Source organism: Glycine max, chromosome 3 (genome assembly GCF_000004515.6).
Source record: "Glycine max cultivar Williams 82 chromosome 3, Glycine_max_v4.0, whole genome shotgun sequence".
NCBI lineage: Eukaryota > Viridiplantae > Streptophyta > Magnoliopsida > Fabales > Fabaceae > Glycine > Glycine max.
In genome coordinates, this window is record NC_016090.4 from 46,922,465 (window position 1) to 46,936,393 (window position 13,929).

The following is a 13,929-nucleotide window of genomic DNA, read 5'->3' on the forward strand; positions in this document are numbered from 1 at the left end:
AATTCAATCCATTCATAAACGGTTTGATTTGATTCAAGTCACAAGTTATCCATTTAAATTTGATTTTTCTTCTTAAAATTACTATTTTATATATTCATCCAAATATTCAATATAATTAACACTATTATCAAATAGTAAATTTGATTTATTAATTGCATTAACATAATATTCTTCAACGAGATCTCCTGTAATAATCTAAATCAAAACTATTTCCTATAAACTAATTTCTGAGAATAAGCCTGAATTTACTACAACCAAATTTGTTACAATCAAATTTGTTAAAACAAATAAACAAAATATGGTTCATTAAGACTAATTCCTTAAGAAGTTAACTTGGAATCCTAATATTAGTGTAAGGTGCTTTGATGTTTGTAACTCCCAACATTTTAATTGTTAATATTTTTATTAAAAGATGCAGTACCACACCACCTTTCTTGATTGTCAAATTATTTTTTAGTTTTTAATATATATATATATATATATAATTAAATTTATATTTTAATTATGGATTTAAGGATCAAATCAATGGGTTAATTGATCTATAAATCTAAACTCATGATACAACTCCTACATGAACGATTTTGATCTATAAATCTAAACTGTTCGGATTGATTTGAATCAATTAATCACTCTGGTCAATCCTTAAATTTCTTTTTTCTACTTTCTCCGCTGTTAGCCATAGGCCACAGCATCTCCAAAAGACAAAAAAGAAAAAAACAGAAGACTGTTTTAGAATTGCCCCAGCCAGACTAGTACTGTCACAATCACACTGTTACAGCACCAACATATACTCGCTACAAGCACAACTACAAACTTGTATCGGCATTTGATCAAACAAATTACGCTATATTAACAGCAACCGGCTTCCCCCTACCCATTGAAAATCCTCTTGTACCATCCGGCATTCGGGGCCCAGGGGGTTGCTTGGCAATGACTTGATCAGTGAAAATTGTATTATTTGAAGGGGGTGTTCCCACACGATTATTCTGATGACAATGAACTCGGCCACGTCCCTTACCCCGGCCCCGGCTACGACCTTTCCTTTGCCCACTCTCTTTGTCATAACCATGCTCTTCTCCCTGCTAATTTAAAAGAATTATGGCCTAAAGCATAGAACAGGCAAATGCCAGTGCTACTTTGTCCGCAAAGTACGAGTTAGAAATTTTCACATGACAATTGAAGAGGACATGGACATATGCTGTGAATGATGCCAGTAAAAAACCATTATTATCAGCATATCAAAGGCATATTACCAAAATGACCCAAAACATATTATTCTTTTTAAGGGCTCAAACATGTTTGGAAGGGTTCTTAAACTTATGGGGGAATGATTTCCAAGCACGCACGCATGCACTCACAAAGACATGGAGTTAGCAGGGGGTAACAAAGAGCATAAGATGCTAAAACATGCATACTCTTTTGGACAAAACTCAGGTACAACCCCATAAATACTTTAGATGTTTTCCAATCAAATTGGACTTTTATCTTGGTAATGCATGCTGAGATTTAATGTCAACCTTTACTGCATGCATTACAAATAAAATTCAAATTTTAATTGAAGAATAGTACCAAAAGCATATGTGGTACTGTACCCCAAACTGTACCCCAAGTTTTGTCATACTCTTAAAAAGACCATGTTATAGAAGGATAAAAGACCAAGATTTGTTAAGCCTGACACTGTTGGAATTCAAGCATTCCAATTAACTTGAGATGGATACATGATTCTTGAAATTATTTGCTGTCATGCAACAAAACTTTATATATCATGAACAATCTGTCAATGGAAATAAGCAAAAACACTTACCGCATGTTCAAGCAGCAAAGTATCAGGAAAGGAAGCATCTTCTAATTGTTTCTCACTTGCCTGTGGCTCAGGCACAGAAGTATAATCCTCATCACAGCCAACTTCAACATCAAGTCCCTTCTTTCCCCGTCCTTGAGCAGGTTTAGACTGAAAATAAAATATTGATAACATAATACATCTAAATCACTACCTATCTAACCTTTATGTTATTAAAAAAAAAAGTAGGTCTAAAAACTTCCAGAATGCCCCTTAATAGAGTTTGATATTGAGAGAGAGAGAGAGAGAGAGTTTGAGAATGAGGAAGATATTATTATTCAACCAAAGTGTTGAATGATTACAAGCTCTGTTTATATAGAGCCTAACTAACATAACAGATGTAACTAAACAACTGATATGGTCCAGCATGGTGACAAGGAGCAGCCCAATGAAGTGGACCTTAGGCCCAAGCATACTATTACTACACCTAAGATGTGGAATGACTATGTGCTTTATCATTAGTTATTTGAATATCTGTTAATTGTATTGAGAGAGTGACTCAGCTAGTTCTAGAAGGCTCTTGTTAGAATTCTGTTAAAAGGGATCGTGCCTGAGATAGGCTACTGGGTAGCCTGATTGGAGTAGCACTGCTCCCATTGCAAAACCCTAAGCATCAGTTTGCACCACAAACTGTTGGGGGAAGTCTGGCAAAGCTAAAACAGGGTAATGAGAAATTAGACCATTCCTCTCTCTATTCTTATCTCGTTCTATTGGAGGCCCTCTGTCCTTGAATTCAGAGTACAAGCTCTGTTGGGAGAAGTCTGGCAAAACAAAAACAGGGTAATGAGAAATTTGACCATTCCTCTCTCTATTCTTATCTCATTCTATTAGAGGCCCTCTGTCCCTTCTTTCCCCGTCCTTGAGCAGGTTTAGACTGAAAATAAAATATTGATAACATAATACATCTAAATCACTACCTATCTAACTTTTATGTTATTAAAAAAAAAAAACCTCCCGAATGCCCCTTAATAGAGTTTGATATTGAGAGAGAGAGTTTAAGAATGAGGAAGATATTAGTATTAAACACAAGTGTTGAAATGATTACAAGCTCTGTTTATATAGAGCCTAACTAACATAACAGATCTAACTAAACAACTAACTAACTGTCAGTTAGTTGATACAATTGTCTACAGCTGTTATAACAGCTGTCAACAGTTAGCCTAAAGAAAAATAAATCCATCAGATTAGGTATACTCTAAAACCCCTCAACATATATGACTTATGGGAACACCCAGCCAGATTAGAGAGGGTTTTTTCCCTTGTTTCATTCAAGTTTTGAAAAAAACAGAATATGTATTTGTCGACAAGGCCATACCATCAATAATTGTAAATGCCCCAAAAAAACCCTTCAAATCTTCATCTGATTGGACAAGCAAAACATTACTCGGGACACTTGCATACATGTAATGGAGGAAAGAAAGTTTTAATGTATACCATGCGTCTAAGCATCAGGCGAATCCGGAGGCCACTCCGCCAGTTTCCCTCATCATTCAGCTCAGCAACCTGTCAATGGTTCTCAATCTCATCACTATACAGCCAAATATGTCATCTAGTTAAAAAGTAACCTTAAATAATACCCTGCCAACTCAGCAAAGTATTGATACTTACAGCTCTCTCAGCCAGCTCAACAGATCCATATTCAACAAATGCATGCAACTGGAACAAAAAGTTGTATTAGATTCATTAAAATATCTTCTCTTCATTAATATTCTACAAGAAAAGAGAGAAAAAATCCTATCACTAGCATGTTTCACCAGTAAAAGTTCATGCCCATCATTAAATTTGCCAACAACCCAAAATGGTAGCATGCAACGGGTGGGCATGTTTATAACTTATATCATAACTCATAAGATTACCAGTTGAAATAGGTTATAAAACATTGAAATTTTGAAGAACATTTTATGAATAAAAACAAGTATCTACATTGCAAAGGTCAAAATAGCAAAACAGGCCTAAATTTAATTATTGATGTGCAGCCAAGCTCATGCAACCAAAACTGAACACACAAGTAACATCCCCCAGATGAAAATATTGAGTCAGGGTACACAGCCACCTATCTTATATGGGGAGCAATTAAATTTCCTCTAGAAACCAAAGCCAATAAGCATATTTAGATAGCTTTGTTCTGTGGAAGGCCTCAAACAATTTTAATAAAAACTTAGAAACCATCCTATGGGGTAAAATTAAAAGGTCAATTTCATCAGTAGAAATGAAATTCATGTGTATGTTGGATAAAGTATAACCCACATGTTAAAAAATTCAAGTAAAAAACAAAACAGGATAATAGCTCCGATGGAACCTATAGTACATCAATTCATGAATGCATGAATGAATACCTTGTTAGATAAAGGCATCCCATCAACTTTTCCCAATCTTGAAGTAGCAGAAGCCCCACTATTGGAAGTTTGAGGTGGACAGGTACGGATAGTCTTCACACTGCCACATGCCCACATAAAATGTATGATAACTAGAATTCAAAGTTTTACCGCATGTAACTAACTTAAAAATATTTTTAAAAAAATCCATAACAAGCATCATCCAATGGAAGCCACAATAGTACCTCCCAACTGCTGAGAAAACCTTCATAAGATTCTGATGGCAGTGATCCTCAGGTAGGTTTTCAGCTACAACAATGCGAGACTACCAGAAAAATAAAAAATGCTAGATTTAAGAAAAGAAAGAGAAGAAAGAAGCAGAAATAAGACCAACCATCATTTTTTTTTTATCAGCAAAGATAAATATTTATATATATATCAAAGAGTACCAGAGGTACTTAAATACAATTGATTGGCTGGCCGTGAATTGGTTCCAAAGCAGACTTAATAGAGTCTATAAAGGAACCAGAACACATGCTGCACCAAGATAAAGCAGACCAACCATCATTAACAACAACAACAACATATTTGAATTAAATATTTCGATAAGAATACATGATATGCATGGGTCATCATAGAATCCATCATGCAACCTTAGTAAACTGTCTTGCACAACTTAAAGTCAGTCACACATTTTAGTAAGCATTACTTGTAGCTCTTCTATATCAGACTCAGTCAGGGGATACTGGCGTTTGATTTTCTTTCCGTCTTCACTGACCACCTGTAGAATTCAGCAATGATGTATATTTAAAAGCAACAAGAATAAAATTATTGAAAGATATCCAGAAAAACAGCAGAATAGAAGTTGAAGAGTAACATTAGCTCATGAAGCAAGAAAGTTAACAAACTTACGAGCTTTGACGAGTTCCTTAAAACAGTTGCAAGTTGGGAGTGACTGGCTATGAGGGCCTTAATCTTCTTGAAAGATGCAACAACAGATATAGGCACTAAATAATTTTAGAAAAGCATTAGAAATAATACAAAACTATAGATCATAACAAATTAAAACCATCTACTATCTTACAGAAACAAGAATCAAAATATCACATTGTTCAATTTTCAATATGGTAATGTTTGAACACCCATCATCCTGTTCCTTAAAGAGGACAAAAGGAGTAACATCAAGAAGGACGTAGAATGAACTGTTTCGGCCCATAGTAATTCAGTTACACAGTAAAAAAGAATGAAACCAAAAAATATTATCTTACCAAAACCTTCTGGATCTTTGTTGATGAACCTCATCAAATGATCGGTAGTAGCTAAGTTTAAATCACTGAAATAATACTCCACCTACAAATTATTATATAAAAATCCCAACCAAAATCCTAGTAAGTTGTGATGCATGACAGGCAAAAAAAGGTAAAAGTGCAATTTAGAGAAATACACTATGATAAAAATAAATAGATATATCATATATGTCACAAAAATATAAACTTTGCTTTATTAATACATTATGATAAAAATAAATAGATATATCATATATGTCACAAAAATATAAACTTTGCTTTATTATTATCCATCCTCAAATTCCATTTCCCAACATTAAATATTGAAAAGCATCAACTTCTCAAATTCCCCTTAAAATTCATCTTCAATATGCATAATATTTTGCTACACCTGAAAAAACATTAATCGTTCAGAGTTGTTCATTTTATAGATTATTATAATGCAACTAAGGGTGTATTCACAAATTTTACCTTTTACTTTACCATCGCCAGGATTTTGCTCCTCTAGAATGAGGAAAGTACACTTTGGAGGATAAAATCCACCAATAACCATTGCTTAAAAATTTAATGGTTGAGATTGTAACTAACTTTATATATGTACTTCATTTTTATCACAATTGCTACTGTTGATATTTTTAATCAACAGTTTAAGTGAATTCTATCCTCTAAAGTCTAAAATGTACTCTTTCACTTTATAGGAGCCAGATCCCCATTCCTAACATTACAAACAGGGGAAGCCACACTGTGGAGGGTGGAACAAGTCATGAACCACAAAAGTCAAAAGTCAAAACTATGAAATAAAAGCAGTATATTATGGACACTGTATTAGAAGAGAATTTTGAAGGGAAATACCCCTCTCCTTCCTCTTGCTTTCCTGGAAACTTAAAGAAATGTCAATCCAAAGAAATAGTTCAGAGACCAAATACGTAAATTGTCAGTAGTCCTAAAGATGTATATATGACGTGAAAACTCTAAAATCTGCCACACCATATTGAAGAGAAAGGGGTAGCTGATTTTTTAAATTTTTGTAGAGGGGTAACACCTTTCTTTTTATTCACAATGACCATGCTCCCCCACCCCCACCCTTTCCATTTCTCCTCCTTCTCATTCTTTTCCCTCCTCTATTCAGCTCCCTCCAATTTTCCTCCATTTCATACTAATTCTTAGCACCCACTGCTACTAAGGGCTTAAGGTGAGGGGACACCAGACATGACACGGACATACATACATACATATGTATATATGTGTGTGTGTGTGTGTAATCTTAAAACATGACAACAATTTAAATTGATAATTAAGATTTATATATTAATATTAAAACAAGTTGTTAAGCTTTATAATTTTCATATGATAATAAGCCTCACAAAAAAGGTACTAAGAGTCATCATATTTCACCATGCAAGAACTTTATCTCTTTACAAAAAAAAAAAAAATCTAAGAAAACAACTTGCTAAGTTCTTTAATAAAGAGTCTCAAAAAAAAAAAATACTAAGAGAAACCATCATTGAAAAGAAAAATCTAAAAAAACAACTTGCTAATGTTAATTTGATCTTCAGGTTGATTTTTTTAAAAAATAAAAAAAGTATTAAAAAAAAATATCTGAGTCCGACGTGTGTCTAAGCTGTGTCAAAACCAAAAAAATGAACACTGCAAAAATGTGGCCGACACGTGTTTGTCACGGGTCGGTGTTGGAAACGTGTCGAACACCCCGACATGTCCTTCAGTCGGTGTGTGCCCGTGCTTCATAAGTTCCTACTTCTTGATTCTTTCTTCCTTTACAATTCCAAAAATGGTGGATAGGTGTAACTTTGGAGCTTCATGTGCAATAATGAGGATTTAAATTTATAGGTATTGTTAAATGATGATAGGAAGCTTAAATGATATATTTTTATCATGGACTCCATGAAAACATGAACCTTTGCAACTTGGGGATTTTCTTACTTCTTCATTTTGCCTTGGCGATTGCTCCTCTTGAGGTCCTCGGAAGTTATTAGATTTGTTTTCCATAGTGGTGAGTGAGTGATTTACTTAGGGCAATAACAAAATTTTCTAAGAATATGAATTTTTTTCAACAAACTTTTATCTCCATGACAAAAATAATTATTTGAGATTACTGGTGATTTTATTGATAACATTTACTTATATTTCCTTATGACCCTGTGTTTCATGGTTATTATTTGACTTAAAGTTGTTGAAAAATCTTAGTCATGATGGTTTACACTACAAACATGTGATTTTAAGGACTGTGGGTTATGTGAGTTTATATTCAAGAGAATAACAATTTGAGGGTTTTGAAAGAAATTGAGAATGGAAATATTCTTGAAGTTGATAGATTGAATTCAATTGTTGTTTTCACCAAAAAAGCGTTCATGATTTAGTCTACCTTGGCCCACCAATGACATGGTGGGTTGAGCTCATCCCCCCTTCTAGCTTGAATTTATATACAGTTCTTCATGTGTAACTTATAATGGATTATTTTTGTACTTTGTAAATAAGTTATGATTTTAAAATATTTTTACAATTATGAGTAAGCCTTGGGAAGGAAGAACTTTTCATTTGATGATCTGATTCACTATATGTTTGATTTCTTGTAAACTTATTCTTGAGTTATGTGAGTTTCTAGACAATTATAGCATTACTCTGTGCACCACCATCATAACACAAACAATAAATTATCACAGCATCACAGGAGCTACAATCATGTCAACAATGACCCAGGAAAAAAAGGGACAAAGTGTAAATCCACTACTTGAAGCCTGCACTACACAGATAACCGAGGCCCAATAAACCTGGGGTACTAGTGCAACTGCAGATCAACTTAATCAATTCTGAGTTAATCATCTTCCAGTGACAACACCGAGGGTGAGTTTAGGACAGAAGGCTGTGTGGATGAAAAGGGAAGGGAAACCTTTCAGTTTCTCTTAGTTTAAAATAAAAAGCATCCTCTCTCATCCCTTTTCCCTCTAAACCCTCATTATTGATATGAAATTATATAGTTCTCCACTTCTCCCAATTAGGAATGAAAAACTACGCCGTCCCCCTCCAAACGTTACCTAACTTGATCAGTGGGGCAAGTGGAATGGGATTGGGAATAGAACAAAGTCTATAATCCGAAACTCGTGTATATGGTAGGGTAACTAAAATATATGACTGATATTGATTACAAATTGTCAATCAGCAATCAGAAGCAAGAACACTTCTGCCTACCAAGATAATCCGTAGAAGTTAACAAAGAAAAAAATGAGACAGTCTGGAATCACAAGAGAAGCAGTGAAATTGGCATATTCATTAGGCAACTGAAGTTTACCTGATTCAAAATTTTCTGACTGGCTTCGTCAGACATCTTGCTTTTGGAAGGAGCATGATCTGGGTCAACTTGAGGCTGCTGCACGGCAGAATCGGAGCTAACATAATACTGATGCGGGTGATGATGAGAGCGGTAGTGAGCCGGAACGTGGTGCTGATGGGCAAGATGGTGGTGGTGATTCTGGACCGGGACGACATGGCCTTGAATCGGTACATGGAACTGTGAAGTTGGGGGCGGTGAGTAAACGTGTACCATACCTGACGCAGGAGGAGGAGGAGGAGGAGGAGGAGGAGGAGAAGGAGAAGGAGAAGGTACAACGAGCCTAGGTTGCTGAAAATCGCCCCGTGGGGAGACGCGAGTGGGCACAAATTCTGGTGCCTGTGCGTTGAGCCGGCTAAAAGAAACGTTCCTTGAAAGAGATGGATCTGGCAGCGATTGTGCAGTAGACGAAGGGGGCGAGATATCAGGGGTTTCTGAGAGTGACTCCTGAGCCATTTTCAACGCTTTTCTTTTCGTTTTGTTCGACGATCTAGCTATGACGTTTAGCTAACTTTTCCAGTTTCTCTTTTGAAAGGATAGAAAATAGGAAGTAGCGGGTTCGGAGATTTTCTTAGTCTCACTGCAGGCTGCAGCTAAGAGAAATATCAGAGGTTAATCGATATTTTTTAACCCCTAAATCGGTGTCTTTGACGACGTAGAACAATTCTCAAATTTTACGGATTTACTAACAGTGGATTATTTATAGGCAGATAGATTGATGACTTTTGATCGACAACGGTGAACGCGGGCCCCAAAAGCCTCGGGCCCATCTGCCTCGGCCTGGACACCGCGATTTAGGGTGTTACTAGATGCACAGGTTTGTGCACCCAGAAATAAATGGATATTCCAAAAATGCCCCTTCCTGGTTTACTCTTCCTTAACTTTTTGTTTAACGTTTTTAACGCATTCATTGTCTTGGTTTCTTCTTGTTTTTTCATTTTCTTGAGAGGAGAGGTACATTGTAGTCGCTTCAATCGAGGCGATAGTGTTACAGAGGTACATCACATTTTTTTTATTTTATTTCCTACATATAAGTCTTACAGATTAAAATCCGTAAGTATTATATAACTTACGGATTGTCAATTTATGAGTTATATAGGTTATATAACTCATACGTATTGGTTAATCTGTATTTGTTATACGAATTTATAATTTTTTTTAATTTAAAATTAAAAGAAATATTTATTGTTTTTTTATTTTTTTTAAATTATAAATATATTAATATGACTGTTATAAAAATTAATGTGCAAAAAAAATTATTTGTTTATTTGAAATGTAATTAATATTATTATTTTAAATATTTTTAAATAAGTGTCGTTTGATAATTAATTTGTAAGTATTTGTTTTTATATTTTGGAAATGGTATTAATTATAAAATAATTTACACCTATAATTTATGTATAATTTATTTGATTCGTTGACTCGATGTTGTCTAAATTTGATTATTTTTGGTTTAATTTGATTATTTATTTTATTATTGGTATTTGTTATAATTTGATGAATTAGACTTAAGTTTAATAATATAATTTATTTTAGAACATATGGTTTGGGGTTTGGGTATATAAGCATAAGTAGAAATTGAACATAATGAATATTAAGAATTTTAGAGAACATAAAGGGAATTAACCCAATGTATCAACTCATATCACATGCAGAGAAAATTTAGGTGGGCTAATTTGATGGGTTACTACATGTAACCCAGCCTGTAAAAAAACAGTTGGTTGGACCCGCCTTGTCTGTTGTCATCTCTCAAGGCTTGACATTGCTACTGTAGCACAATATGTGGAATAACCTCCACGGTAAACAAGAAAATGGTGTACCGTAGACGTTAGCGTCGAGCCTCATCATTCAAAAGACAGATGGATATACAAATGCTTGTCAACCATTAGCAATTAGCTAGTGGTTCGAAGAGTTTCCGTGTTCACAATCTCTGCATAGTGTGAGCAGCCAAAAAGTGAATAACTCTTGCACAAGGAATTTAAATAACCCTTCAAAAATTACCGTACAGGAGGTCAAGATGTCTAAACTCAATTGGATGGATATGGATTATCATTTACCAATAATCATTGCAAGAGCATTTCCCATCCTTGATATGATGAAATCGGTTTGCATCTCTCACCACAATCTCTCTTCCAGTGACTATTGATATATACTTTATTGCCGTATGGCAGTCCCCACAAACCCGAAGATTCTTAAATACTCTAATAGGTTTTGGTTTCGGGGTACTAATAAGAGCATATGCCACTGCAATTTTTTCACTGTGTTGGAACAGATACTGTTCCTTCTGTTCATCCTCCACATCATGAAGAACAAAATCTGTATTTGGGATATAACCCAAGTTCTTTATTTTTAAAGCCAATTCATCAAGTTCATCATATATCTTTCGAGCCTGGGGGTGTGAAGTATCCCCTACATGGAATTTGTGCACCTGATTGTCAACTTCAATCCAGCTATAACCTGTTTCTTTTATTAATTTTTTCTGTTTCATGCTTTTTCTTAAGGCTGCCACATCATCCCACCTCCCTTCTGACGCATACAAGTTTGACAATAATATATAGGTAGCTGGATCATGAGGTTCCCTCTCAAGAATCTTTTTTGCAGCATGCTCCCCAAGCTTGGTGTTACCATGAACCCGACAAGAACCAAGAAACGTACGCCACACCAATGCATCAGCATCAAAAGGCATCGAGTTAATAAATTCAATGGCTTCTAAAAGCAATCCAGATCGACCAAGCAAATCAACCATACATGCATAATGTTCCATCCTTGGACTGATACTATGGTTATAATGCATGGAATTGAAGTGTTTCCATGCCTCATCAATCAAACCAACGTGACTGCAGGCTGATAAAACAGCAATATAAGTGACCTCATTAGGCTTTACACCTATTTCAAGCATTTCATAGAACAATTCTAAGGCTTTTGTAGCAAATCCATGTTTTGCAAAACCACTTATAATAGATGTCCAAGTTATGACATTGCGATACCCCATGTCATTAAAGACCTGCAAAGCAGCTTCTTTGTTTCCACACTTGGAATACATAGAGATTAAAGCATTATTAATGCATAGATTGGTTCCAAACCCGGACTTCACAATGAGGGCATGGATTTGTTCACCCTTAACAATTGTGCCTATACAAGCAGCGCCACTTAAGAGGCATGCATATGTATAAGAACTAGCTCCAACACCAGTGTGTTCAACTTCATGGTTAAAGGATTCATCAGAATCCAAGGCTTTTGCATTTGCATCAACAGCTGTATTGTACGAAATCAAATTCTTCTCAAATAAGATGTTGAAAGCTTTTCGAGCACATTCCATTGTTCCAGACCTTGCATACATGTTAATAAGAGAATTCCCCACACAATTAATAGTGGAAAGTCCTAGCTTAATTGTCTGGCCATGAAGTTGTTTGCCGATGCCAAAATCAGGAAGACTTGCACAAGCCTTGAGGACGCTGGAGAATGTGAAGCTATTTGGTGCAACATGACCATGAAGCATGTTACAAAACAATTTGATGGCTTCCTGTTCTTGTCTGCTTTGCACATATCCAGAGATGAGAGCAGTCCAAGACATAACATTATGGCGCAGCATGGTATTAAATATTTTCCTAGAGTTTTCTACTGCTGCAGATTTTGCATACATGTCCACCAGAGTACAACCGACAAATACATCTGAAGCCAATCTAGACCTGATAACGCAAGAATGTAATTGCTTCCCAAGTGAGAAGAATTCCATCTCAACGCAGGCCGATAAGAGACTTGTCAGAGTAAACACATCAGGTGTATACTCACTTACTATCATACGGCAGAATAAATCAACAGCATCACCCAGCAGGCCCAGTTGCACATATCTGGTAATCATCAAAGTCCAAGTAACAAGATTTTTGTGCAGCATTTTGTCAAACACTATGCGTGCTGATTGGATATCTCGGTCGCCCTTGGTAAACATATCGATTAAAGCACAGCCAACACAGACATGAGAATCAAAGTATCCGGTCTTTAAGAGAAAGGCAAAGATTGCAAGGCCAGTAGAAAAGAATAGAAGATTAGAACAAGATTTAAGTGAGGCCGTAAAGCAATATTCATTGGGATAAATGATATTCCTTGAGCATTGGAGCATGTGGAGAAAGGTGAGAAGGGCTCGGGACTCCATGGAATTATTGGCGAAACAGGAGATGATAGCAGACCAGGAGACCAAGTCTCTCTTATGATGGCCCATGTTGCGGAATATTGAAAGTGCGTTCTCCCAATCCCCGCATTTGGAGTAGAGGTAATGAGGGAGTTGAGAAGAACGGAGTCGAGGGGGAGTCCGGAGTCAATCAACTTGTGGTGAAGGAGTTTGCCCAGCTCCAAGTTACCAGACCTGATGCAGGCTTTGAGGAGAAGGGAAGACTTTATGAGCGGAGATGTCGTTGTTAGGTCAAGCCTGGAGATGGCTTTGCGGACACTCTCAAACTTCAAATCCTTAGCCTGAAGATAAATTGACGACGGAAGACACAGGCTTAAGCTCACCATTTCCCACGGTCTCTTTAAAGTTTGCTTTGCACCACGAAGGAATCAATCAATCAATATTTGCTTCTCTTCGACCTCAGTCATGGAAACCAACATCCCTATCCATCCTGTGTGGCCGCCCTTAATCCAAATCCACATAGTAAGGGTGACTGAGATTAGCAATTATAAATCAATAGGATTTTTAAATTTATAATTTTCACACAATTAGTTTACAGTAAGATTTATATTAAGTTTTTGATATATTTTGATTTTTTTAAGAGAAATAATTTTTTTAGTAGGAAGAAGATCTTTGTCGTGGATGATATTAGTTCATTCCTTTATAGTAACTATTTTCATCAAATAATAGTTATTTATAAAAGTTACATTAGATTAACTCATTCATAATTTAGTTATTATTTATTTATTTATTAGTTTAGTTATCAGAGAGTAAAATATATCTTTATTCATAGTAAGATTTTTATTGAGTTTCTGATGTATCTTAATTTTTCTTTTAAAAAGAACAATTTTTTTTAGCATGAAGAAGCCTTTTTAGTGAATAAGTATTAATCTTTTTATAGTAGTTATCTCTAAAAATTACTCTAATTCAACTCAACCATAATTTAATTCATATTTATTTATTAGTTTCTAAAA

The 13,929-nt window shown here is 35.4% G+C and overlaps 1 protein-coding gene and 1 pseudogene across 2 annotated transcripts; both read right to left on the bottom strand.

Moving 5' to 3' along the window:
• Positions 1-579: 579 nt before the first annotated feature.
• On the bottom strand, positions 580-9,559 carry LOC100801679 (la-related protein 6B). Of its 2 annotated transcripts, none has more exons than XM_003521796.5 (10): positions 8,749-9,559; positions 5,424-5,505; positions 5,068-5,162; positions 4,865-4,936; positions 4,401-4,480; positions 4,177-4,276; positions 3,449-3,496; positions 3,275-3,343; positions 1,805-1,951; positions 580-1,079 (listed from the first exon to the last, which is right to left on the bottom strand). In XM_003521796.5, the coding sequence occupies exons 1-10, from the start codon at positions 9,241-9,243 to the stop codon at positions 840-842; spliced, it is 1,428 nt and encodes a 475-aa protein (XP_003521844.1). In that variant the 5' UTR covers positions 9,244-9,559; the 3' UTR covers positions 580-839. The 2 variants fall into 2 exon arrangements, with proteins under 2 accessions (XP_003521844.1, XP_014629552.1); XM_014774066.3 differs by having other exon boundaries at positions 580-1,082; positions 8,749-9,459.
• Positions 9,560-10,395: 836 nt separating this feature from the next.
• On the bottom strand, positions 10,396-13,442 carry LOC100787895 (pentatricopeptide repeat-containing protein At3g49170, chloroplastic-like; annotated as a pseudogene).
• Positions 13,443-13,929: the final 487 nt, after the last annotated feature.